Source organism: Scyliorhinus canicula, chromosome 8 (assembly GCF_902713615.1).
Source record: "Scyliorhinus canicula chromosome 8, sScyCan1.1, whole genome shotgun sequence".
NCBI lineage: Eukaryota > Metazoa > Chordata > Chondrichthyes > Carcharhiniformes > Scyliorhinidae > Scyliorhinus > Scyliorhinus canicula.
The window spans coordinates 4067670-4095007 of record NC_052153.1 but is presented as its reverse complement, the minus strand read 5'-3'; the positions used below and the strand labels follow the sequence as shown (position 1 = coordinate 4095007).

General features: G+C 47.0%; 1 protein-coding gene across 7 annotated transcripts in view; it reads left to right on the top strand.

The window, feature by feature from the left end:
* The window catches only part of znf462 (zinc finger protein 462), a 104642-nt gene extending 77854 nt beyond the window's left edge, over positions 1 to 26788 (top strand). For 3 of the 7 annotated variants that reach the window (XM_038804034.1, XM_038804033.1, XM_038804035.1), the window contains 8 exons: positions 10059 to 10253; positions 10664 to 10702; positions 11248 to 11509; positions 15730 to 15866; positions 16497 to 16720; positions 20572 to 20701; positions 23620 to 23743; positions 24187 to 24424. In XM_038804034.1, the coding sequence (XP_038659962.1) occupies positions 10059 to 10253; positions 10664 to 10702; positions 11248 to 11509; positions 15730 to 15866; positions 16497 to 16720; positions 20572 to 20701; positions 23620 to 23743; positions 24187 to 24424 (1349 nt within the window). Of the gene's footprint in view, positions 1 to 10058; positions 10254 to 10663; positions 10703 to 11247; positions 11510 to 15729; positions 15867 to 16496; positions 16721 to 20571; positions 20702 to 23619; positions 23744 to 24186 lie in introns of all 7 variants that reach the window. The other 4 variants (XM_038804036.1, XM_038804037.1, XM_038804038.1 and 1 more) reach the window with 4 other exon arrangements.
* Positions 26789 to 27338: the final 550 nt, after the last annotated feature.

Below are 27338 nucleotides of genomic sequence, written 5' to 3'. Positions count from 1 at the left end.
GTTATTATTTTGAACAGGCAGCGAGTTCCAGATGAAGACTCGCTGAGTTTTTAATTTAAGAAAAAAAATCTGCTCATCTCCCCGTGGTTCTTTTGTCAATTATGGATACGGTAGTGCAGTGGTTATGTCGCAGGATCAGTAATCTAGAAGCCTGAACTAATGATCCAGACACGGGGAGTTCAAATCCCACCACGGCAGCTGGGGAATTTTAATTCAATTAACAAAATAAACCAGCAATTGAAAAAAGGATGGTGCCAGAAATGGTGAAACGCAACCACTGATTGTCATCAAACTCAGCTGCTCGGTCCTCTGGTGTCCTTTAGGAAACAAAATCTGTTGTTCTGGCCTGGGTTTACGTGTGAATCCAAACCCACAGCAATGTGGTTGACTGTTTTTTAATGAATTTGGCGTACCCTATTATTTATTTTTTTTCCAATTGAGGGACAATTTAGCGTGGCCAATCCACCTACCCTGCACATCTTTGGGTTGTGGGGGTGAAACCCACACAGACACGGGGAGAATGTGCGAACTCCACACGGACAGTGACCCAGAGCCGTGATCGAACCCGGGTCCTCAGCGCCGCAGTCCCAGTGCTAGCCACTGTGCCACCATGCTGCCCTTATGTGGTTGACTCTTAATTGGCGTCTGAAATGGGATCGATCCAGCCACCGCTCAAGAAGGTGACTCGCCACTTATTCGTGGGCAAGTAGGGAGGGACAGTAAATGATGGCCTTGTTTGCCGACATCCTGTGAATAAATACATTTGTAGAAGAACCCGTAGAATCTAATGTTTGGTTACAATGTTTCTGAAATGTTCAGCTTCTGAAAGATTCGAACCCCCATCACGTTGATGTGGTTTAAATGAATCCACTCATCACATCACCTGCCAGTGACGGTCTGATTGGATTTACACCAAAATTGTTAAATCTAATTGACATTACACCAGTGAGGATTATTCCCCTGTTGATACAGCCCCCCCCCCCCCCCCCCCCATAACTTACACCCTCCCTGCGTATTCCGTACATGTATCAGGAAAATGTCGCTAATTGCTCCCTCTCGTGTAGCTCTGATTTCCATCTTTACTGGCCACGCTTCCTGCTGCCTGGTTCCCAAACTCTGGCATTCCCTCCCTAATCCTCTCCAACCTGCTCTCTCCTTTTTAGCTGTTCCTTAAATTCCAGCCATATAATCAAACCTTGGTCAGCTCTCCCAGTGTCTCCACGGCAGCACAGTGGTTAGCACGGTACGCTTCACAGCGCCAGGGTCCCGGGTTCGATTCCCGGCTTGGGTCACTGTCTGTGCGGAGTCTGCACGTCCTCCCCGTGTCTGCAGTGGGTTTCCTCCGGGTGCTCCGGTTTCCTCCCAGATGTCCCGAAAGATGTGATGTTAGGTGAATTGGACATTCTGAATTCTCCCTCTGTGTGACCCGAACAGGTTCCGGAATGTGGCGACTAGGGGCTTTTCACAGTAACTTCATTGCAGTGTTAATATAAGCCTACTTGGGACATTAATAAAGATTAATATTATTATCCTGAAGTAACCCAGTGTCATCGATGTTCCAGTGAAATGCCATGTGATAATTTACCAGCTAAAGACACTGGGCGGAATTCTCCGCTCCCCACGTGGCGTGGGAGGGCCTCCTGACATTTCTTACGCCCCCAGCGATTCTCTCCTTCCCCCCCCCCCCCCCCCCCCCCCCCCCCGGGAACGACGGGGGCCCGCTCCTACTCCTAGCCCCCCGGGTGGGGGTGAATTAGGTGCGGGGAGCGGGCCCCGGGGCCGTCGTGAACCTCGGCCGATTTCACGACGGCCATCCCGATTTTTATCGGGAGCGGAGAATACCGCCCACTATATAAATACAGGTTCTGGTCCAGTGGCTTGAACGGTATGAAGCAGCATGATGATCATCTCTGGAAGGTTAAACATCTGCTCGATCCTCGTGGTGACCTGTTCGGGGAATCCACACCGTAGGGGAGGCTCGGACCAAAGCAGCTCTCCTCCCGCACAACCCAGTGTTCCAGCTATCCCCTATAAACATTCCGGCCCCTAGTGGGGCACTCCGACTGAAACAAAACGTCAAAGGAAACGTAACTAACTAAACCCAAATACCATTCCCGGGGGTGACGATGCTCCCAGGAGCCCACTAGTCACGGGAGGCTGGGGACATGGCCGGCGGCCTGTCAAACCCTCTTGACCGTGAATGTAGCCATGGTAGAGGGGCAGACGGTCAGTTTGGACAATCCCCTCGACAGCCTGGACCTGTTAACGGCCCGCCCCCTATTTGTCTGTGCTGAAGAAAAAACACAATTAATACCCATCACCTGTTCTCTTAACGATGTCATTGACATCATCGAGAAGTCAAGTCGCTGCTACGAGACTGACACAACGCCACCTTCCAGCTCGTGTTAAAACGAAAGCTACAGTCTGACCACTTCTGACAGATACTGATGTTGTTTAACCTTTTTTTAAAAATTGAGATATAGCTGATTTATCGGCCCAAATTGTGGAGCCAGACAATTACTCATTATACTCTTACCAGGGATTAAGTGAGGACAGATTATTCACACATACCCTTGCACTGCGCTGCTCGGTGCTTGGCTATGTTTGAACAGTCCACCCACTAAAAATTAATACCAAGGCTGTCGCTGAATAACCCAACTTCTTTTTAAAAATTCATCAATGGAATATGGGCATTCATTGCCTTTGAAAAGGTGGTGCTGAGCTGTGTTCTTGATCTGCTGCTGTCTTTGAGGTGTAGGTACACCCACAGTGCTGTTAGGGAGGGAGTTCCTAGATTGTAGATTGATGGACAGTGGTGGAGGGTTTGAATGTTTGTGGAAGGGGTGCCAATCAAGCGGGGCTGCTTTGTCCTAGATGGTGTTGAGCTTATTGAGTGTTGTTGGAGCTGCACTTATCCAGGCAAGTGGGGGGTATTCCATTACACTCCTGACTTGTGCCTTGTAGATGGTAGGCAGGCTTTGGGGGGTCAGGAGGTGAGTTACTTGCTGAAGGATTCCTAGCCTCTGACACCGAGAATCGGTGATGGTAATGTCATTGAATGTGAAGGAGCGATGATTCGATTTTCTCTTGTTGGAGATGATCATTGCCTGGCACTTGTGTGGCACGAATGTAACTTGTCACTTGTCAACCCAAGCCTGGATATTGTCCAGGCCTTGCAGTATTTGGACAAGGAAAGCTTCATTATCTGAGGACTCGGGAATGGTGCTGAATATTGTGAAATCAAAAGCGAACATCCCCACTTGTGACCTTTTAATGGAAGGAAGGTCTATGATGAAGCAGTGGAAGATGGTTGGGCCGAGGATACTACCCTGAGGAACTCAGACAGTGATGTCCTGGAGCTGAGATTATTGACCTCCAACCACCACAACCATCTCCCTTTGAGCCGGGTATGATTCCAACCAGCGGAGAGTCGTCGTCTCTTCTCTCCCCCCCCCCCCCCCCCATCAACACTGTTGATGGCTCCTTCCATCACTTTGCTGATGATGGAGAGTAGACTGACAGGGCAGTACTTGGTCGGGTTGGATTTGTCCTGTTTCTTGTGTACAGGACACACCTGGGCAATTTTGCACATTGCTGGATAGCCGCCAGTGTTGTAGCTGTACTGGAACAGCTTGGCTAGGGGCGTGGCATATTCTGGAGCACAAGTCTTCAGTACTATTGCTGGGATATTGTCAGGGCCCAGAGTCTTTGCGGTATCCAGTGCCTTCAGCCGTTTCTTGATATCACGTGGAGTGAATTGTATTGGCTGAAGGCTGACATCTGTGATGCTGGGGATTTCTGCAGGTGACCGAGATGCATCATCCACTCGGCACTTCTGGCTGGCGATTGTCGCGAATGCCCCATCCTTGGGATTTGCACAGATGTTTTTGAGTTTGAGTACAAAAATGCAAAATACTGCAGATGCTGAAATAATAAAAACCGGTAAGTTCTGGAAAAGCTCAGGTCTGGCGGACAGCAGCTGTGGAGAGAGCGAAACCGCTTTCATGTTTCAAGTCCGTCATCTCTGGTGCGTTCAGCTCTGGAGCATTTTTGTTTTTGGGTAAATGTGAAAGCAGGAGGAATGGAATCTATATGCATCAGTTTTGCGGATACTGCTACACTTGGCTCTGTTACCGTAACCTGAGGCTACGTGGCTCCGTTACATCGAGCAGTCTGCTGGCTAAGCACATTTGTTTAAACTTACCAAGTGTAAACTCCAAATTAGACGACCTGATTCTGTTCTGTTCGGGGGGTTGCGAGGCAGAGAAGGAAAACTTTGTATAACTGGATAATTGGATTAATAGTTACTAACTGAAAACCACACTGGTATCTCCTGTAATTCTGGAACTGGGTCATTTTGCATTGAGGGTGGGCACCGTTTTGCATGAAAGTAAAACCTGGAGTTTCTCATTCCCTGAGGATCATTGTTTGCCCTGTAGTGATATTTGCAAGTGAGGGGTTATGCTTTGGGCTTATGTTGTAATATCGTTCCCTATTTCCCACTGAGTGATTACATTTTTCAAATTCTGAAACATTTGCTTTTTAACATTCCCCTCAAAACAATTATTTTTGAGACAATAGACAATCTAGTTTGGCATCGCACAGCAGTGGATTAATGAGCTCATTCAGTTTTCAGCTGTAATGGAACAACATTACAAAGGAGCACAGTGCCCATTAAACCCCATCATTTTATCACTGCTTTGCCCAATTAATTCTTAGTGTGCCGCCCAAACACTATTATATGTAGCCTTCTGTAATTTGCTTCATATTTCATCCCGACCTGCCTGCAAATCCTGAATCTCATTTGCGGTGACATTTGGTGGTAAAATTTTAAAATTGTTTGTCCGAGCTACCTATGATCGGTGTCCGCACTGTTCAGTTGGACTGCTGGATTATCCCTTTGCCCACCGATGTTTAATGTACTCTCAATCTGTTAACCAGTGTTTCTTAGTTATGCCACTTTTCACAAGTTGGATAAATTAACATAAACAGAAGTGGATTGCGAATTCCAAAAGTTAGCTTAACTTTAAAACTAGTCTCTTTTTAAAAAAGTAAAAGCCTTTAATTACTTCATTATCTCCAGGTTTCCATTGTTAACGCCCAGTCTGTGTGTTGAATATAAAATCACCTTCCAAGTTCAAGTTGGAGTCAAAAACGCAACTTGTATATTTGTGGACGTCGCCCAAGTCAGGGTCCAAAATAGTCAATGCTGAGGGCAAGTACAACAGGTTAGAGGAGGGTTTGATAAACTTGGAGAACGGATAAATAATTGGCAAATGAAGTTCAACACTGATTAGTGTGAGGTAGTACATTTTGGTAAGACGATTAGGGAGGTCACTTATTACTTGGAAGGTACACGTCTGGATAGGATAGTGCAACAATCAGTAAACGTTGCACCAAAGGTTAACAAGGCCATTTTTGTTTTGATGTGGAGATGCCGGTGTTGGACTGGGGTAGGCACTGTCAGACGTCTTCAACACCACGTTCAAGCCCAGCAGGTTTGTTTTGAATCACTAGCTTTCGGAGCGCAGCTCCATCCTCAGGTGAGTCCTGATGAAGGAGCTGTGCTCCGAAAGCTAGTGATTCAAGGTAGACCCGTTGGGCTTTAACCTGGTGTATGATTTTTTTTTTGAAAAGCGTCACAGTGGGTTAGCACTGCTGCCACATGGCATCGAGGTCCCAGGTTCAAATCCCGGTCCCGGGTCACTGTTTGTATGGAGTTTGCACATTCTCCCCATTTCTGCATAGGTCTCACCCCCACAATCCAAAGATGTGCAGGGTAGGTGGATTGGCCACGCTAAATTGCCCCTTAATTGGAAACAAAATAATCGGGTGCTCTGAATTTATAAAGCAACGAGAAAACAAACCAGGCCCTTTATTGCCAAAGGGATAGAATCGTAACGTAACAAAGTTGACATTAAACCTGTAAACTGAGTCTTGGTTAGACATCACCGCGTAATACCTGAAGTTCTGGTCATCGTATGAAAAGGATGTAGAGGTACAGGAAGGATTGTAGAATTTGGGTAAAGGCCAGTTTGAGAAATTGCCCGAGGCAGAGGGAGCTTGCGACAAGAAACCGACATCGGATTCGGATACCAATCCCGTGTCAATCCCGACCACCGCACGTGGAGGCACATCCCAGTCACTCAACCAGTTTAAGAGGAAACTACAAAGAGGGAGAAGGGAATAGAGGGTTACGATGGTAGATTTAGATGAGAACGGTTGGGAGGAGGTTTGAGTGGAGCATCAACACCATCATGGACCAGATGGGCTGAATGGCCTTTTTCAGTCTCCTATATCCTGTGTAAGCTGAACTATTAATACACATCTATTTTAAACAGGGACTTGCGATATGTCCTTGATGATTATGGTAGACCTATCCACTGAGGATTGCGTTGTACAGTTTTTGTCAGTTCCCATCTGCCGTGGGCAATTTCTAGACCCCCCCCCCGCCCCACCCACAACTTTTGCTAATCTGATACCTTCAGGAGAAATCTGAACTTAAAATTACAAAGAAAATCAAAGGGAATGTGTAGCGTTGCAGCAGGAGTATGTGTAAGAACAAAGGACTGGGGAAGCAGAGGACAGAAAGGTGGATGGAGTTGAATTATTTATTTAGTTCCTTTATCTGTTGGTGCTTCACTGAAGCGTTAGCGAGCAAAGTTTGACGTTGAGCCTACGTACGCCAATATTTTAGGCCGGGTTTTACTCGAGACAATACATCAACTGGGTCAAACCAGAGTTTTGTAAAGGTTTACCATAACGACCTTGCTTTTGTATCTTGTGTCTCTATTCATCAAGCTCAATCCTTTCGCAATTTCCCAACTAATCCTGCCACCTTGAAATGATTGCCCGTATCCACTCCCAGGTCTCTCTCTCTCTCTTCCTCCATCCCCTTCAAAGTGTTCCCACATCGTTCGTCCAGTTTTGTAAATCTTTTTGCGCCCCCTCTCGTGCCACTAATTGCAAATGACCAGCTCACTTTTGATTTAATGTGTACAGTGCAGTGGGGGAAAATAATAAGATGGATCTGCAATGTTGCTTCTGTTAAAATCCTTGTTCTCAAACCACGCCAACATTCTCCGGCCTAATGATCAACTTTCATTATAACACTTTAGAAGCTTGACTTGAATCAATTACAACCACATCCACAATCTCCGATTCCGCCAGACGCTCGTGACCTGCATTAACCCACGCCATTGTGAATTCCCCCGCCTTTTGAAAAGTCCAACTCTACAAAAGAAATGTTGGCTGCTGAGATGCGAGAAACAGGAGTCACTCTCTCTTCGATCAGAGAAGGTTGAAATGAGATTGAATAGAGGGAAAGTAATTAAGGAGCAAAGGTTTGCACTGGCAGATCAGTTGGTAAGCGGAGGAAACAAATTTAAAATAATTCCTAAAAGGACCAGAGGGGAGATGAGAATATTTCTCTGCAGCGAGTTGTGATCAGGAACGCCCCTGTGTGACAGGACAGTGGAAGCTGATTCTAGAATCTCTTTTTTTAAAAGGGAATTGCATTAATACTTGAAGGGGAATAATTTACCAGGGTGTAGAAAACCAGCAGGTGAGTGGGATAATTGAAGAACTCCAGCTACAAACAGCTGTATATGACACCGTGGTTTAAGAATGATAGCTATACCTCTCTGCCCTGGGATCAGGAAGAACTAAACTGGGTGGGACTCTGTTCTCCTGATCAAAGAGATCTTTAAAATGACTGAAGAGGTTTGATAGGGTAGATGTGGAGAAGGTGTTTCCATTCGCTACATGAAAATGAACAGGCATAAATGCAAAATGGTTATTGATCACCCCAATGTGGAATTCAGGGCAAATACCCTGAGACATGGAGGGAAATAGAGGGATATGTGGATGGGGTGTGATGGGGAGGGGGCTCTGGTGGAAATAAACACCATCACAGAAGTTAGAAGAATTAAAACCACCCCGACTCCTCGGTAACTATGATAACTGACCACCTCCCCCGTCCACCCACCTCCCCCAAACACCCAACTGTATCCTTGTCTACCTCCCTGATCAACCTAACACAAAGGCTATGGGCCCTGACAATATTCCGGCAATAGCACTGAAGACTTGTGCTCCAGAACTTTCCGCACCCCTAGCCAAGCTGTTCCAGTACAGCTACAACACTGGCATCTACTCAGCAATGTGGAAAATTGCCCAGGAATGTTGTATAGACAAAGCAGGATAAATTAAACCCAGCTAATGCCGCACTACTCTCAATCATCGGTAAACTGATGGAAGGGGTCATCAAATGGCACTTGCTGAGCAATAAGCTGCTCACTGCCGCTCAGTTTGGGTTCCGCCAGGGTCACACAGCTCCTGACCTCATTACAGCCTTGGTTCAAACATGGACAAACGAGCTGAATGCCTGAGGTGAGGTGAGGGTGACTGCCCTCGACATCAAGGCAGCATTTGACCGAACATGGCATCAAGGAGCCTTGATAAAGGGGTTGTTCAGTGATGGTAATGCCATTGAATGTCAAGGGCTGATGGGGAGATTCTCTTTTGTTGGCGATGGAGTATAGCAAAACTAGAGTCAAAGGGAAGTGGGGAGGGGGAACTCTCCGCTGGCAGGAGTCATACCTGGCGCAACGGAAGATGGTTGTGGTGGTTGAAGGTCAATCATCTCAGCTCCAGGACATCACTGCAGGAGTTCCTCAGGGTAGTGTCCTAGGCCGAACAATCTTCAGCTGCTTCATCAATGACCTGCCTTCCATCATAAGGTCAGAAGTGGGGATGTTTGCGGCTAACTGCACAATGTTCAGCACCATTTGCAATTCCTCAGGTAATGAAGCAGTCCATGTCCAAATGCAGCAAGACCTGGACAATATCCAGGCTCGAGGTGAAAGTGGCAAATAACATTTGCGCCAACACAAGTGCCAGGCAATGACCATCGCCAACAAGAGAGAATCTCACCATCAGCCCTTGACATTCAGTGGCATTACCATCGCTGAATCCCCCCTCTATCAGCATCCTGTGGGGGGTTACCATTGAGCAGAAGGCAAACTGGACTAGCCAAGAGCAAGTCAGAGGTTAAGAATTCTGTGGTGAGTAACTCACCTCCTGGACCCCCCAAAAAGCCTGTCCATCTACAAGCCACAAGTCAGGAGTGGTAATGGATATTCTCCAATTGCCTGGATGAGTGCAGCATCATGAACACTCAAGAAGCTGATACCATTCAGGACAAAGCAGCCCCGCTTGATTTACACCTCATCCACAATCATTCTCTCCTTCCACCACCAACGCACTGTAGCAACTGTGGTCCCAGCTACAAGATGCACTGCAGAAACTAACCAAGGCTCCTTCGACAGCACGTCCCAACCCCGTGACCTCTACCATCTAGAACGACAAGGGCAGCAGCTACCTGGGAACACGACCTGCAAGTGACCCTCCGAGGGAAATATATCGGCCGTACCTATACCGACACAGGGTCAAAATCCTGGAACTCCCTCTCTAACAGCACTTCACCACTCCAGTGGTTCAAGAAGGCAGCTCAGCACTACCTTCTCGAGGGCTATTGGGAATGAGCAAGACATGCCGGAATAGCTAACCATGTGCACATTCCATGAATGAATAAAAACGCAAAGCGAATATCTCTCCGAACAGTTAAATGTATAAATGCAGCGTAGAAGCGAACAGAGTCAGCAGGGTAATGTGATGATTTAGTCACTGTGCAAGTAGCTCTTTTGTTTGTTCCTGGCATTGGCACCGGGAGTATCTGCTTTCCTGAGTGAATTGTTTAACTGTAAATGTGCCCTGGGAGCAGAGGGCACATTCTATTGTTTAGAATGTGTGGGTGTGTGTTTATATCTATCACCATTATATTCTAAAATATAATTAGGCAATGAATTTATTATGACGTGAAGGCATTTAAACTGACCTGGGCTGCATTGCGCCAATCAAAGTGCCAACTAATGATTTAGCAAACCGTTTGCCCTTAATTTCTTCAAAAACAAATCTGAACGGTTGGGGGGAGGCAGGGGGAGGGGTCCCTGAGCAGCAGTTTCTTTCTGAAAAAAAAGCATTTTGTTGTGTCTTGCCAGTGGAGTGCACGTACAGCTGTTCCTACTGTTCCTTTTCCACATTGATGATAACTCAGCTGAAACAACATGCGCTGAGAGTGCATGGCCACACACTGACCGTGTCCAGCCTCCACACTGACCTTCCAGCAGACTTCACTCCTGCCGAATGCCCACCACAGACCCAGTCCCCGGCTGAGGGAGTAGCCGAATCAGATGGTAAGCTGCTCGTGGCTATCTCTGATATATTTCAAGTCTTGACTTGAAGTTATTTTAAATGCCTTCAAAACGTTAGCTCACAGAAGCGAGGACACATTTGATGTCTTTTTTTTAAAAAAAAGTAAAAATCCAGCTTTTGTAACAGTAACTTGCGCATGAATTTGCGTTCCAAATTCTGCCGTGTTGCCCAACGTCTAACACCGCTCTTTCTCCATGTGAGAGAGTTTAAAAAGGTTAGTGAAATGTGTCCGTGAAAATTGTCCAACTCGAAACTGATAGGGAGAAAGCCATTGCTGCTATCGACATATTTCTAGTTGTATTCTTCTGTTAAGAATTGTTAATAGCTGAGTTTATAAGACCACTCTCGGAAATGATGTGAGACCCAGTGTCACTCTGTGTCCTTATTCCAGACCCCACCTTCTTAAAATTCCCCTTCGTCAGAAACAAAGGTAGGAGATGGTCAACGTTTCATTTTGCACTCTCTTTATCTGTGAGCAATGTCCTTTATTGGCCATGTACAATCGCATTAAAAAGTTAAAGTGACGAGAGTATAGTCTGCTGCTCCAAACTGCTTTTTCAGCCTAATCAAACCAGCTGGCTGCTCTTCACTGTCCTGTGAGTGATTTGCGGATTCAAATCGTTAACCCCCCCCCCCCCCCCAGTCCGTGAAGTATATTTTCACCGAGTAATGGCTGGAATTTCTCCGAGGCCCAATGGGGACGGGGGAAATTCTTCCCATTTTCGTTTTGATCCGCTTTCTTGCTCCCCCTGGCTTCTCCTGCTGGTTTCAGATGCTGTACTTGCTTTACTGTGGCTTTCTGTGGCAAGGGTTTTGAGGCAATGGTTTGATAATGGGGGAAAATTGGATGGCTCGGTTGATGTGCTTTTAAGCTTTTATCTGAATTTCTTCTGCGGGAAGTGGGAGGGGTGGGCATTGCTAATGGGGAAGTGTTGAATTTTATACTGTTTGTATGCACCGACTCTTTACGTACAGATTCTTCGTACTCTGAGCCGCCAGATGTGCAGCAACAGCTTAACCATTACCAAACGGCCGCCATGGCGAGAAACCGTTCCAGCCCCATCCCAGCACCTTCTCCAACCGCTTCCTCCGAACAAATATCCAAGGGCTATTTCAGCTGTGAGTTCTGCCAGTTTAACTCCGAGTACATTCAGAGTATGAGGCGTCACTATCGAGACCGGCATTGCGGCAAGAAACTCTACAAGTGTAAGGATTGCCCATTCTTCACGGGATTCAGGTGAGAAAATACAACGGCACCCCAGCAAAAAAAGGACAAACTCTTGAGCTTTTGAATGGTGATTTTCGAAAAGGGGGCCAGAGCTCGAGCCATAAGACGTGGGAGCTGAAGTGGGCCATTCAGTCCATCGACTCAATGAGATCATGGCTGATCTGATCTGCAATTTTTCCGCCTTGCCCCCATAACCCTTTATTCCCTCACTGATTAAGAATTTGTCTATCCTAGCCGTCAACATTTTTTAAATATATAAATTTAGAGTGCCCAGTTCATTTTTTCCCATTTAAGGGGCAATTTAGCGTGGCCAATCCACCTAGCCTGCACATCTTTGGGTTGTGGGGGCGAAACCCACGCAGACACGGGGAGAATGTGCAAACTCCACACGGACAGTGACCCAGAGCCGGGATCGAACCTGGGACCTCGGCGCCCTGAGGCAGCAGGGCTAACCCACTGCGCCACCCTGCTGCCCTCCATTCAACATTCTTAACGACCCCGTCTCTACAGCTCTCTGCGGTAAAGAATTCCACAGATTCGCTATCCTCTGAGAGAAGAAATTCCCCCTCATCTCTGTCTGAAATGGCCGACCCCTTACTCTGAGATTCTGCCCTCTGGTCCTGGACTCTCCCACACGGGGAAACAACCTCTCAGCATCGACCCTGGCAAACTCCCTGAGAATCTGATACGTCTCAATAAGGTCACCTCTTATTCTTCTAAACTCCAATGAGTCCAGGCCCAACCTACTCAACCTCTCCTCATAAGAAAACCCCTCCATACCCGGGATCAACCGAGTGAACCATCTCTGGACGGCCCACAATGCCGGTATATATTTCCTTAGATAAGGGGACCAAAACTGTTCGCAGTATTCCAGATGTGGTCCAACGAGTGCCTTGTATAGTTTTAGCAGGATTTCCATATTTTTCTACTCCATTCCCTTTGAAATAAAGGCCAACATTTCATTTACCTTCCCTATTACCTGCTGAACTTGCATGTTAGCATTTTGTGATTTATGCACGAGGACCCCCAGATCCCTCTGTGCTGCAGTTTTCTGCCGTCTCTCCATTTAAATAATATTCAGCTCCTTTATTCTACCTACCAAAGTTAACTTCACATTTTCCTACATTATATTCCAACTTTTTAAAAAAACATTTAAAGTACCCAATTATTCTTCTCCCATTAAGGGACAATTTAGCATGTTCAATCCACCTACCCTGCACACCTTTGGGTTGTGGGAGTGAGACCCACACAGACACGGGGGAGATTGTGCAAACTCCACACGGACAGTGACCCGGGGCCGGGTTCGAACCCGGGACCTCGGCACCATGAGGCAGCAGTGGTAACCACTCCTCCACCGTGCCACCCCGTTATATTCCATCTGCCAAGTTTTTTGCCCACTCACCTAACCTGTCTTTATCCCTCTGTAGATTCTTTGTATCAGCCTCGCCACTTGCCTGCCCACCTATTTTGTGTCATCCGCAAACTTGGCAATAGTGCGTTCACGTCATTAATATGTATTGTAAATAATTGTGAATGCAGCACTGATTCCTGTGGAACTCCAGCCTTTCGTACGGTACTTTGATGACCACTTTTTGGAAATTCAAATATATTACATCCACTGGTTCCCTTTATCTACCCTGCTCGTCGACCTTGCTGAAAAAACAACCAGACTTTCGGTTATGTTGGTTTCCATGAGTTGTTAACCCAAAATCACAACGTCCCGTTATGGTGGGACGGAGAAACACAATAAGAAGTGTGCGTCCCACCGACACACATGTTTTATTTTGAACGTCTAATTGCACCCGACGTTTCAACATGTCAGTGATCCTGAACACAGTTTTTGTATTGGATCTGAGGAAAGACTGAATAGGCTGGGGTGGGATTGTTTTCCTTGGAACAGGGGCTGTTGAGGGGAGATTTAATTTTTTTTAATAGTACCCAATTCATTTTTTCCAATTAAGTGGCAATTTAGCCTGGCCATTGCACCTACCCTGCACATCTTTGGGTTGGGGGGGGTGAAACCCACGCAAACACGGGGAGAATGTGCAAACTCCACACGGACAGTGACCCAGGGCCGGGATCGAACCTGGGACCTCAGCGCCGTGATGCAGCAGTGCTAACCCACTGCGCCGCCGTGTTGCCCAGAGGGGAGATTTAATTGAGGTGAATTTAAATCATGAAGGGTGTGTGATTTTTTTTTTTTCAGTCCACTTGTTAATCCATTAGCAAAGAGTTCAATAATTAGGCGCCCCAGATTTGAAGTAAGAACAAAGAAAAGTTACAGCACAGGAACAGGCCCTTCAGCCCTCCAAGCCTGCGCCGATCCAGATCCTCTATCTAAAACTGTCGCCTATTTTCTAAGGATCTGTATCCCTCTGTTCCATGCCCATTCATGTATCTGTCTAGATACATCTTAAATGACGCTATCGTGCCCGCCCCTGCCACCTCCGCTGGCAATGCATTCCAGGCACCCACCACCCTCTGCGTTAAGAACTTTCCACGCATATCTCCATTGAACTTTCCCCTCTCACCTTGAACTCGTGACCCCTAGTAATTGAGTCCCCCCACTCTGGGGGGAAAAAGCTTCTTGCTATCCACCCTGTCTATACCTCACATAATTTTGTAGACTTCGATGAGGTCCCCCCTTCCACCTCCGTCTTTCTAATGAAAATAATCCAAATCTACTCAACCTCTCTTCATAGTTAGCGCCCTCCATACCAGTAATTGCTGAGAGGTTTGGAGGGGAGGGGAGGAATTGTTTTCACTCAGAGGCGAGTAGGGTTGTGAAATTCACTGCCTGAAAGGGTTCTGGAGGCAGAAATCTCCACTCATGCAAAAATCAAAGGCCCTTGGATATATACTTGAAGTGCCGTACCCTACAGGGCTGGAAACCACAAGCTGGAAGGTGGGATTAAGTCTGATTGCTTTTTCTCAACTGGCACAAACACAATGGACCAAATTGGCTCCCATTGAGGCCAACATTGTTTTTTTAATTTTGGCTGCTCTTGTTACTAACTTGGTTGCTGATGACTAAATCCTCCCTGTGCCCAGTTTGAAATGTGTGTTTAACAATCAACGTCAACAACAAGGAACAATGTTGTTAATCTTTGAGGAGATGCTGAAGGGGGAAGGGTTCCCCGAGGAGCATGATCGCCAGTCCACCTAACCTGCACATCTTAGGGTTAGAACATAGAACAGTACAGCACAGAACAGGCCCTTCGGCCCTCAATGTTGTGCCGAGCCATGATCACCCTACTCAAACCCACGTATCCACCCTATACCCGTAACCCAACAACCCCCCCTTAACCTTACTTTTATTAGGACACTACGGGCAATTTAGCATGGCCAATCCACCTAACCCGCACATCTTTGGACTGTGGGAGGAAACCGGAGCACCCGGAGGAAACCCACGCACACAGGGGGAGGACGTGCAGACTCCACACAGACAGTGACCCAGCCGGGAATCGAACCTGGGACCCTGGAGCTGTGAAGCATGTATGCTAACCACCATGCTACCCTGCTGCTCCTGTGGGGGTGAGACCCACGTAAACACGGGGAGAACTCTATGCGGACAGTGACCCGGAGCCGGGATCGAGCCAGGGTACTCGCCGCCGTGAAGCAGCAGTGCTAACCACTGTGCCACCCTGCCGCCCTCGTTTGTGACCTAATGATGCTTCTACTTGGCGTTCTTATGTAGAACCCGGATGAGAAGAGGGATTTATTTTTTTTTTACTTAAGGAGTTTTTATGATCTGGAATGTGCTGTCTGAAAGATCGGTGGACGCAGGTTCGCTTTTTTTCTTTCAAATTTAGAGTACCCAATTAATTTTTTCCAATTGAGGGGCAATTTAGCGCGGCCAATCCACCTACCCTGCAGATCTTTGGGTTGTGGGGGTGAAACCCACGCAAACACGGGGGGAATGTGCAAACTCCACACGGACAGTGATCCAGAGCCGGGATTGAACCTGGGACCTTGGCGCCGTGAGGCAGCAGTGCTAACCACTGTGCCACCGTGCTGCCCTTGGAAGCAGATTGAATAATAACTCTCAGGGCTGTGGGTAAAGAACGGGGGTGTAGGACTAAGTGGGTAGCTCTTTCAAAGAGGTATAATGGACTGAATGGCCTTCTTCGTGTTATCTGATTCAATGTCAAGATGCTGTGTGTATTGATGATGAAACCGCCTGTTCGGGTTTTAAAAGTCCGTGGTGATGGCTTCTGTTTGCTTTGCAGGTCTACATTTTCTATGCATGTTGAAGGGAGCCACACAGCTCCTCCCATTGAGGGTCCAAAGGACCTACGTTGTCCTCTCTGCCTGTACCACACAAAATACAAAAGCAGCATGATTGACCATATCGTCCTTCACAGAGGTGAGCTTTCTTTTGTGCGAGAGCGTTTGGAAATTGAGATAAGTTAAATCAGCCGCAATCGAATCTTCTACGCTGACGTTCCAGAGCAGCGGTTTTCCCCTGATTATTTTCCAAACCTTTTTCAGATGGTAAAATCTGTGGTTGTAATAAAGCCTGATGCCGTTAACTCTTTTCAGTAAACGTCAAATTCTGAATTCTCCCTCTGTGAACCCGGAATGTGGCGACTAGGGGCTTTTCACAGTAACTTCATTGCAGTGTTAATGTAAGCCTGCTTGTGACAATAAAGATTGTTGATTAAAGTCTGTCACCAATCGGCACTTCAGAATTGGTCGACCAGACTTGTGGTTGTGAAACATGCCAATAAATTCTTATCTGGGGTGAACTGAAGCAGTGGATTTTTGTTCCATCGATTATAAGAAGTGCCTAATTACTGGCGGCAAATTAATTGCAGATCTCGCTCCTCTTGTTGTCCTTTGGCTGCAGAGCAAAGCGATCTTAATGTCTCTGAAAAATGTATGCGTGGCTTTCTATATTCATTCACCAGCAGCTTTTTGCCTCTTTTGGGTTTGATGGTGGCTGTTAGTGAGGCTGGTACTGACGAATGTTTTTGAATCCTTTGCCCTTGCATAGAGGAGAGGATTGTCCCCATTGAAGTCCGTCGCTCGAAGCTCTCCAGATACCTGCAGGGAATTGTGTTTCGCTGTGATAAGTGCACATTTACCTGCTCCAGCGATGAGACGCTGCAACAACACATGGAAAAGCACAAGGAAATGAAACCATACAAGTGCCAACTGTGTTACTATGAGAGCAGAATAAAAGATGACTTGGAGAATCATCTTCAGGAAGAACACAAAGTAACTTTGATTATTGTTTTGGATTGTATCCTCCCCTGGCCTGTAATTTAGTGATTAAACCATCCCATTAACACTCGACTGTTAAGTGTTTTTCTACCATTAAGCGGTAGTGTTGAACTCTTCAAACTGCCTCCATCCTACTAATTCAGGTTAATTGTTGACACAATTATGTCGCTTTAACTGGTAAATGGTGGCCACCTAAATTTGCATGCAGCAAGGAACAGGTCCGTGCTGGTTTCTGCTCCGTACCAGCCTCCTCGCACCCTCTCCTCGTCTCGAGCTATCTCCTTCCATCCCTTTCTCTGACATGTGTTAATCCAGCAGTCACTTGTGTGTCTCTGCGATCTCTTCAACTAATGGCTGTGGAAGCGGGTTCGACATCCTCACTACTCTCCGGGTAAAGACGATTCTCCCGAGTACCCCATTATATCGATGCTTTACATCGATGGCCCCTAAGCTTATGAACCTTTTTATCGGAATATTGCATGTCATGTTCAACAGCCTTTTCATTCGGGCAGTGCTCTGATGATGACAGGGGTTGTCCTGTCCCTTTCGCCTGGGTTTTGTTACAGGACCCCGGGCAATTTTTAATCAAACTGACAACTGTACAGAGAAAGGAAGAACTTGCCGAGGGGGAAAAATGCTGCAGACTTTAGATTTTGCAGGTTAAAGGACAGAATATAGACGCACCTCATTGTGTAAGTTGCCTCCCACTCCTGTGGGACAGACTCCATTACGGGTAGGAAAAGGTTGCTGTGGGTGTGGGAAGACCACAGGGCAAAGGGGGTAGGGCCCAGCCTAAGGGAAGCAGATTTAAAAGGAAATTAAATAACTTCCGAGGGAAAGAGGCGCAGGGCGGCGGGGAAAGAGCAGGGGAGTGGGACTAATTAAATACCTCTTTCAGTGAGCCCGCACAAACATGGTGGGCCGAATGGGCTGCTGCTCGGTCTGTGATGAAAGCGGATTGGGTTAGGAATGTTTCGGATGATTCCAGCAGGTCTGCTCGTTTTTCAATTGCAGTCGAACTGAAAATTTATTTCAATTCGATCACCCCGTGGGTTTTTCCAGCCTTCACTAACCACGCGGCATGGTAGCACAGTGGCTAGCACTGTTGCTTCACAGCACCAGGGTCCCAGGTTCGATTCCCGACTTGGGTCACAGTCTGTGCGGAGTCTGCACGTTCTTCCCCCGTGTCTGCGTGGGTTTCCTCCGGGTGCTCCGGTTTCCTCCCACAGTCCAAAGACGTGCAGGTTAGGTGGATCGGCTGTGCTAAATTGCCCCTTAGTGTTCAAAAAGGTTGGGTGGGGTTACGGGGATGGGGTGGAAGTGTGGGCGGGGGTAGGGAGCTCTTTCCAAGGGCCGGTGTAGACTCGATGGGCCGAATGGCCTCCTTCTGCACTGTAAATTCTATGATAATTCGGCACCTCTTTTTTAAAAAAAAAAAATAAGTAAATCTTGTCTCGCACTTTTTTTAACCAATCGGCCTAAATCTGCTTACTGATCCTCCTATGACTGGAAATAGCTCCCCCTCAATCCTGTTGAAAATCTTGCTGGTGTTGAACGCTTCATTAAATCTCCCCCTTTGCCTTGTGATCTTCCCACCCCCAAAACAATCCCTGCTCTAAGCGGGACAACCCCAGTTTCTCCATTCTCTCCAAGAGTCCTTCGTCCCTGGTCTCGTTCCAGTGAACCTCCTGTGCCCCCCCCCCCAACCCCCTGCCGTCCCTGGTCTCGATCCAGTGAACCTCCTGTGCCCCCCCCCCCCCCGCCGTCCCTGATCACGATCCAGTGAACCTCCTGTGCCCCCCCCCCCCCCGCCGTCCCTGGTCTCGATCCAGTGAACCTCCTGTTTCCCCCCCCCCCCAACCCCCTGCCGTCCCTGGTCTCGATCCAGTGAACCTCCTGTGCCCCCCCCCAACCCCCTGCCGTCCCTGGTCTCGATCCAGTGAACCTCCTGTGCCCCCCCCCCCCCCCGCCGTCCCTGATCACGATCCATGTGAACCTCCTGTGCCCCCCTGCCGTCCCTGGTCTCGATCCAGTGAACCTCCTGTCCCCCCCCCGCCGTCCCTGGTCTCGATCCAGTGAACCTCCTGTGCGCCCCCCCCGCCGTCCCTGGTCTTGATCCAGTGAACCTCCTGTGCCCCCCCCCCCCGCCCGTCCCTGGTCTCGATCCAGTGAACCTCCTGTGCCCCCCACCCCCCTGCCGTCCCTGGTCTCGATCCAGTGAACCTCCTGTGGCCCCCCTGCCCGTGGGCGTGGCTTCCTTCCCACAAAGTGGTGCTCGGAATTGGACCCAGTTCTCCAGCTGAGTTCTAAGCTTTCACTTTCGCGAGGTTTAGCCGAACGTCCTTGCCTCCGTGGATTCGTTTTGATGAATGGATGGGGGAAGACGATGTTCCTGAGCTTATTTTATTGGCCGCCTTTCCATTTGAAACTATATATTTGGGGCTCTAGCGATAAGGAAATAAGAGCATTCAGTTGCAGAGTAATTGACACCATCGCACTGATTGCTGTATTTCTGGCAATGTAATTTGCATTTGAAAAGCCCCCGGCGATCATTGCTACATATTCACATGTAATGATCTGGGAGCTAACGAGCACACAATCCCTGTCGTCACAGTTGATATTGATACTGTGTCAAAGGTAATGTTAGCTCTGCTGCTGCCAAGTGCACACAGCAGGGACTGCCGTCCCTTACCCTTTGGGAGCTTTCAGCACAAATTCCTGGTCGACACTCCCCATCCCAACACTGAAATGGTTAATTCAGACTATTCACAAAGGCTCCGCCTTCTCGGCCTTGCTCCTCGCCTGAGGTGTGATTCTCGGGTTTAAATCCCCGCCAGTCAGCTCTCCCCCTCCAAGGGAAAAGCAGCCGACGGTCATCTGGGTCTGTGGTGACTTTACCGAGGGAGTGCTGCACTACCGGAGGTGCCGTCTTTCCGATGAAACGTTAACCTGAAGCGCTCCCCACCCTCTCCAGATGGTTGATTATTTGGAAGAGGAGCAGGAGGCAGCACGGTAGCATAGTGGTTAGCATCAATGCTTCACAGCTCCAGGGTCCCAGGTTCGGTTCCCGGCTGGGTCACTGTGCGGAGTCTGCACGTCCTCCCCGTGTGTGCGTGGGTTTCCTCCGGGTGCTCCGGTTTCCTCCCACAGTCCAAAGATGTGCGGGTTAGGTGGATTGGCCATGCTAAATTGCCCGTAGTGTCCTAAAAAGTAAGGTTAAGGGAGAGTTGTTGGGTTACGGGTATAGGGTGGATACGTGGGTTTGAGTAGGGTGATCATTGCTCGGCACAACATCGAGGGCCGAAGGGCCTGTTCTGTGCTGTACTGTTCTAAATCTAAATCTGCAGTGCCCGGCCAATTTTTATCCAGCAACCCACACGACACTTTAAAAAAAAAAAAAAAGATGCATTGTCCGTGTGGAGTTTGCAACTGTCCGTGTGGAGTTTGCACATTCTCCCCGTGTCTGCGTGGGTTTCGCCCCCACAACCCAAAAATATGCAGAGTAGGTGGATTGGCCACGCTAAATTGCCCCTTAATTGGAAAAAATAATTGGGTAATCTAAATTTATTTAAAAAAAGATGCGATCGTTATAGCATTGCCTTTTGCGGGCGCAAGTTTTTTTTTCGCCTTGCATCTGTAATATTGCCGACAATTTTTTTTTAAGGAAGCATCATGAGCGTCAAACATTTGTCAGATTGGATGAGATGAAGTCGGGGCGGGAGGACTTTTGTGTGGAGCTTAAAGACTGGGCCTCGACTGGTTGGGCTGAATGGCCTCGTGGCCTGAGTGGTCAAATGTTCAACAGTCTTGTGTTATTTCCCCCCTCCCCCCCCCCCCGATTTCAGGTAGTTCGCAACTTTGAGCTGGTCGGCCGTGTCAACCTCGACCAGTTGGATTCTAAAGATAAGGATTGGTTCAGCAGTGAAGAGGAGGCCAGAGAAGAGGAGAAGGGAGGACATGGTGTTGAACAAAGAGGTTCGTACGTTCGAGAATTTGGCTTTCTTTTTTCTTATGTTTTTTATTGGGTTTTTCAATAAAGTATATTTACCGTTATGTACACCGAATAATATATATATTTGTAGAAGAGAAGGGCACACACAAACATACCAAAAATAAAATCTAATAATAAAAAAAATAAAGTAACTGGTAAGGTAAGAATTTGGCTTTCTTTTAAAAAAAATGTTCACTTTGTCTCGAAGTGAGTTGCAGATGAGAGGAAGAGACAGATTTGGAGATTTTATTACATCATAAGCAGCCAAAAGTAGGTCCGTATTTGAGTCTTTTCCATTGTTGTGGTGTCACTGCGGCCTTCACAGATCACCAGTGTGGCAGGTTGCGGTGAAGGAGATTCTGCTGGTGTTCTGGCAGTGCAGCATTGTTCACGAGGCACGTTGAATGTGGGAACTGGTTATTTTGGTCAGAAGAACGCAACCTAAAATGAAGAGGAGGGAGTGGGCAGTTCAGCCCTCCGAGCCCGCTCCGCTATTCAACTCAACCATGGCTGACCTCATCTCCGCCTCATCACCACCTTATTGACCGCTTCCCCTAACCCTTCATCCCACCACTAATTAAACACCTGTCTGTCTCCTTAAATTTGTCTAGGTGGCGCAGTGGCTAGCACTGCTGCCTCACGGCGCTGAGAACCCGGGTTTGATCCCAGCCCTTGGTCACTGTCCGTGTGGAGTTTGTACATTCTCCCCATGTTTGCGTGGGTTTCGCCCCACAACCTAAAGATGTGCACGATAGGCGAACTGGCCATGCTAAATTGCCCCTTAAGTGGAAAAAATGAATTGGGTACTCTAAACTCTGGGGGAGAAAATTTCACAGATTCACCACCCTTTGAGTGAAGTGATCCTCCTCGTTTCTGTTTGGAATGTTCCACCCCTTAGACTAAAACTACGGGCCTCTCATTCTGGAATGTCCAACCAGGGGAAACATCCCCTTCCCGTCTACCCTGGCAATCCCCTTTAGCATCTTCTCCGCCTCAACTCTATCTCCAATCATTCTTCTAAACTCCAGTGAGTGTCGACCTAAGCTGTTCACTTCCTCTTTGTAAGAAAAGTCCTTCAACCCTGAAATCAATCTAGTTAACCTTTACTCAACCGCCTCTAATGCATTTGCGTCCTTCGTCAAGTAAGGGGATCAAAACTGCTCACAGTACTCCAGATGTGGTCTCGCCAATGCCCCTATATACAGTAGCAGCAACACTTCTCTACTTTTATACTCAATTCCATTAGCAATGGATGATATAAATTCCATTGACCTTCCTTGTTACCTGCGGCAGCTGCATACTAACTTTCTACAATTCCCGCATCCCAGCTCCCTCTGCACCAAAGCATTTTTGAAGTTTGATAATGGAGGTTGACAGAAGTTCACGCTAATTGCATTATTCGCACTCAAAAGCTCCGGCGACATCAGAATTTGAGTGGACCGTGCTCCGGACTTTGTTTACTCGCTTTGAAATATCGGAACCAGGTGTCATTTCAAAAGTGTGCGCTCAGTGGCTATTCCAGTTTGTCTTTCCGCTGGGAGCATTGAAGATATGGGTCTGATCCCAGATCACTGTTGGTGGTAGTTTTTTTCTTTAACCAAGCTGCCTGCCCGTTACCGCGCGCCTCATCTGTGAGTCTAAACGTCATGGGTTCAAGACTTGCTTTAGGGGTGTAAGTGGACAATTCCAGTTGACGTTCTTTCAGATGAATCCTTTCATTGAGGCCCTGTCGATGGGTGTAAAAGATCCCGTGACATTGTTTCGGAGAAGGATGGCGAAGTTTTGCCCTAATTCCGGGCCAACATCTATTGGGAAGTGATTGCACATTGCTTAACCGGGAGCCAGGTTGGATTGTGAACACGGGATTATTTGATCTTTACGGATCATTCTGTTTGCTGATTGGCTGCTGTTGTTTCCTATGTTACACTCGCGACCACACTTTGTTTTAAGCGCTTTGGGAGATTCTGAGCTTGTAAAATGCTCTAAATAAATGAATGCTGACTGAAATGAGGCCGAAGAAGTCATTTTCCTGTGCAGCCTGACTTGGATCAGGAACTGGGGTCTTCAAAACTTGCATCCCGCTCAGTAATAACAAAATCTATCTCAAAGTTTGAGAGAGTCTTGTTTTCCTGGCCATTGGCCTTTCAAAGAAGCTGCAGATGGTTCAGTGGGAACAATACCGTTCTAACCTTGTCCTGACTCGTCATTGTGCTGCCTCTCTTTAACTCACCCTCCAGTCTTACAATACATGCACGGTGTAAGGTGTTAGTGAGGCCACACCTGGGGAATTGTGTTCAGTTTTGCTCTCCTTACTCGAGAAAGGATGTACTGGCGCTGGAGGGTGTGCAGAGGAGATTCACTAGGTTAATCCCAGATCTGAAGGGGTTGGATTACGAGGAGAGGTTGAGTAGACTGGGACTGTACTCGTTGGAATTTAGAAGGATGCGGGGGGGGATCTGATAGGAACGTATACAATTATGAAGGGAATAGATAGGATAGATGCGGGTAGGCTGTTTCCACTGGCGGGTGAAAGCAGAACTAGGGGGCATAGCCTCAAAATAAGGGGAAGTAGATTTAGGACTGAGTTTAGGAGGAACTTCTTCACCCAAAGGGTTGTGAATCTATGGAATTCCTTGCCCAGTGAAGCAGTTGAGGCTCCTTCATTAAATGTTTTTAAGGTAAAGATAGATAGTTTTTTGAAGAATAAAGGGATTGAGGGTCATGGTGTTCGGGCCGGAAAGTGGAGCTGAGTCCACCAAAGATCAGCCATGATCTCATTGAATGGCGGAGCAGGCTCGAGGGGCCAGATGGCCTACTCCTGCTTCTAGTGCTTATGTTCTTATGTTAAAATTGGTGTTGAACCAGATTTGACTGATGGGTTATGGAACAAATTGTATTGCAGGAATTGAAACGTGCCCAGGGAGTGGCATTCGTATTTACAACGAGAGAAGATTCCCCTGTGAGTTCTGTGGCCGCACGTTTGCCCGTGGCTTTGACTGGGAGCGGCACATTCAACGACATGGAATGTAAGAACTTAAATTACTCGGAGGATGCTCAAAAGAATGTTTGGTTTATGTAAATGGGCGGGACGGCAGCACAGTGGTTAGCACTGCGCCGGGGTCCCAGGTTCGATTCCCGGCTTGGGGTCACTGTCTGTTGCGGAGTCTGCACGTTCTCCCCGTGTCTGCGTGCGTTTCCTCCGGGCGCTCCGGTTTCCTCCCACAATTCCCGAAAGACGTGCAGTTGAGTGAAACGGACATACTGAATTCTCCCTCCGTGTACCCGAACAGGCGCCGGAGTGTGGCGACTAGGGGATTTTCACAGTAATTTCATTGCAGTGTTAATTCTGAACCTACTTGTGACAACAATAAAGATTGCTACTATTATTACATGGAAGATGAACTGGCTATCTACCTCTTCATGAAATGTTGCCCTTAAATTATTGTTTTGTGTTTGATTTTTAAACCAGGGCTCTGAGTGAGACTAATCATCAAAAAAGTGAAAGCAGTCCAGTAACAGAGAGCGCCAGTGAAGAGAATAACACTACATCTTCAGGAGTACGAGAGCATTTAGATACAGCTGACAATTTACATACAGAAATCTCTTTCCAGGATGTACCATCCTGTCCAATACCTGTAGCATTAATAAAGGAAAACTCCCACGATCTAGATACTGAGACCAAAAATCAAAAGTCTGAGCTGTGTTAGTATTCTTGAAACATTGTGCAAGTTCCTTCTAATTTCCTCCCCCCTCCCCCACCCCCATGTCCTCCTGATTCACTTTGGCGCAAAGTTCCGTGGGTCCACCTGACCCTGTTAGTACCTCATCGAAGTGTCTGTTCTTCATGTGCGAGTCTGAGTGGAAAGTACTGACAGACTCTGGGCTGAAAGAGGTAGGCCGACAGCTCAGCCCAGTCCTGCTATTGATGTCTCCACACACGGGCGCTGGAGTGTGATCAAAACCAGAGACCCTGCCAAATTGTACCTCTCCTGGACTGAGGCAAATTGTAGAACCTCCGACTGCCACCCAAGGTCAGATCAGTTAACTCAGATGAAAAATTAAGCCTTTCGGACACTTATGAACATTGTAACTCTGGGTCATATACCACATGGTGTTCACCTACTGAGCCATCTGGGGAGCTCTCGCTCCTCCCCTTTCCTCCGCTCAGCTCTGCTCCCACCTCCCCCTTCCTCCTGTCCTGTCACTCCTCTCCCAGCCCCCTCTTTCCTGTTTCCCAGTCCTCTCCTCCCCTCTTCCATCCTCTTCTCCTCCCCTCTCTTCTTGCTCCCACCTCCTCCCTTTCCCCCTCCCATGCTATCTTCCACTCCTCCCTCCCTCCTATCCTCTTCAAGTGAATTGTGTAAAAGAAAAATAATATTGGGCACTGCCTCATTAATCTAGTAAGTTGTGTTTTATTTTAAACTTAGTATGGTCTTGTGGGAATCTCATTACTTCACTAGGAATTGTGACATTCATTGAAGTAATCTTTCATATTACTCTTTTCTTTAAAAAAAACACAATCAAATGTCTGAATTGAGAACCCCCCCCAAAAATTGACTTTGATACAGTTTTGAATCCATTGATACATCTCCAGTGGGTCCTGGGAATTGATCGATCAAGCACCTCTGATTCAGTGAGTTTTATGTTATGATGGGACATATTTGCCAACTGCTGCATTACAGCCTTCAACTGGTTGGGTTCAAGGCACTTGGCTGATTCGCGTCCAAAGTACCATTTTTAACCAGTTTGTTTAACTCTCCATGGGTCACATATTGCAGGCTGTAACTACTCGAGGTCCTCCTCCTCTTTCCCACCCAGTTAGATATGATGACATTTACCTCATGAGTTAGAGGAGAAATGGAAACATCACCTGTAATAGTTGACTTTTCCTGTAGGCTTACAACTGAGGTGATTTGGAAGCGTGTCTCCGAACTGGTGTGAACAGTGAAATGACTGAGGCACTCTCTAATTGTGGACGAACGACCTGTTTGGACCCCGGTGGTTATAGTTCGGCAGGTACTAAGCCCGACTCATAGCACCAACATTTATTTGATTCCCCCCCCCCCCGTGTAATACAGAACTGAACAAAGCTTACCATACTAAGAGTACATTGTTTTCTTGCACTAATGCATCTGGTAAAATGTTTTTTTAAATCGATTTATTTAAAAGAAAACTTGTTTGTATAGCAGATATGGTCCTAACGATTACTGTTAATGTAGGAAAAGTTGGTGCAAAAAGGTGATATGATTTGCAGTACCTCAGCATTAATCTTTACTGAATGTTCACTCTGTATCCGTGATACCTGTTCATAAAACTGTGTAGATTTTACTTTTCTTTTTCCCCTGAACCTCTCTGTTGAGAGGTGCATTGCAATGTTGTAGTGAGACTAATCTACACGAATAAAGATTCCATAGGTTAGGTTTTGTTTGCCAAGTTTACAGTTTATTCTACTTTTGTTTTATATAAAACACTTTAATTAAGTCATTATATACGGGTTGCCATAGCCCATTGCTCATTCAATGACCACCTTTGTTCAGCCCACGTCTCCACAGTTTGGATCCAGGTGTTTGCATTTTCAAATGAAATATTATTGTGATCAAGGTATTTTTGAAATGATGCTTTCGGAGGAGAACAGCAACCAGTGTCCTGTTCCGCGAAGCAGTTCATTAAACATCACCTATTTTCATGTTGAAAACAGGGGGCAAAAAAAAAAATGGGAGCAGTTTCTGTGAAAAAGACAGGGATGTTGCCGATTACCGTGTATATTGTGTTCTTTCTGTTGTCTACATTGTAGTTTAGGAAACTTTTAAATATTTTTGTTATCTAAGATACTTTCGAAGTTGACTGTTTAGGACATACAGTGGAAGCCTGTTGTAATTTTAAAACCAACTGTAAGGGTTGAAGAAATGAACTCTGTAAACATTACCAAAATTGATTGGCTTTCCTCTGTATTTTGATAGTGCAGCTTCTGAATGAAGCTGCTTTAGATTCTAGGCTGATCTGTAAATACTGTACTTCCTGGTATTTTGTTTTGCTGACTTGATAAATAAAAAGTGATGACTCCTTTTTAATTTTGTAACTTTCTTGGGAGATTTATTTCCCCCCCCCCCCATCTTAGACACCATATCAAAAAACAGCCTGGCTGCTATTAATCACAATTGCGGTCAGCTAGATCTAGTACCTCGACCCGCATTGGGCCGTTTGGAGTATGATCCTTGGGGTTCCAGCTCTTGGTTGGAAAGTAGCTTAGCAGTTGCTGCTATTGTCCAGATGTGACCGTGAAATTGATCCCTGCGGTAATTGACCCCAAACAGCAACAGGGAATGATTGATTCTGGTTGAGCTCTTTGTAAAAAAGATATTTTTTCCAATTCGGGTCAATTTAGCATGGCCAATCCACCTACCCTGCACGTCTTTAGGTTGTGGGGTTGAGTCCCACGCAAACACGGGGAGAATGTGCAAACTCCACACGGACAGTGACCCCGAGCCGGGATCGAACCTAGGACCTCGGCGCCATGAGGCAGCAATGCTAACCACTGTGCAGCCCTTTGTAAAATTTTGAAGGGCTTTGATATTGTGAGGGTGGGGCATGTTTTTCAATTTTGGCCTTGTCCCAAAAAAA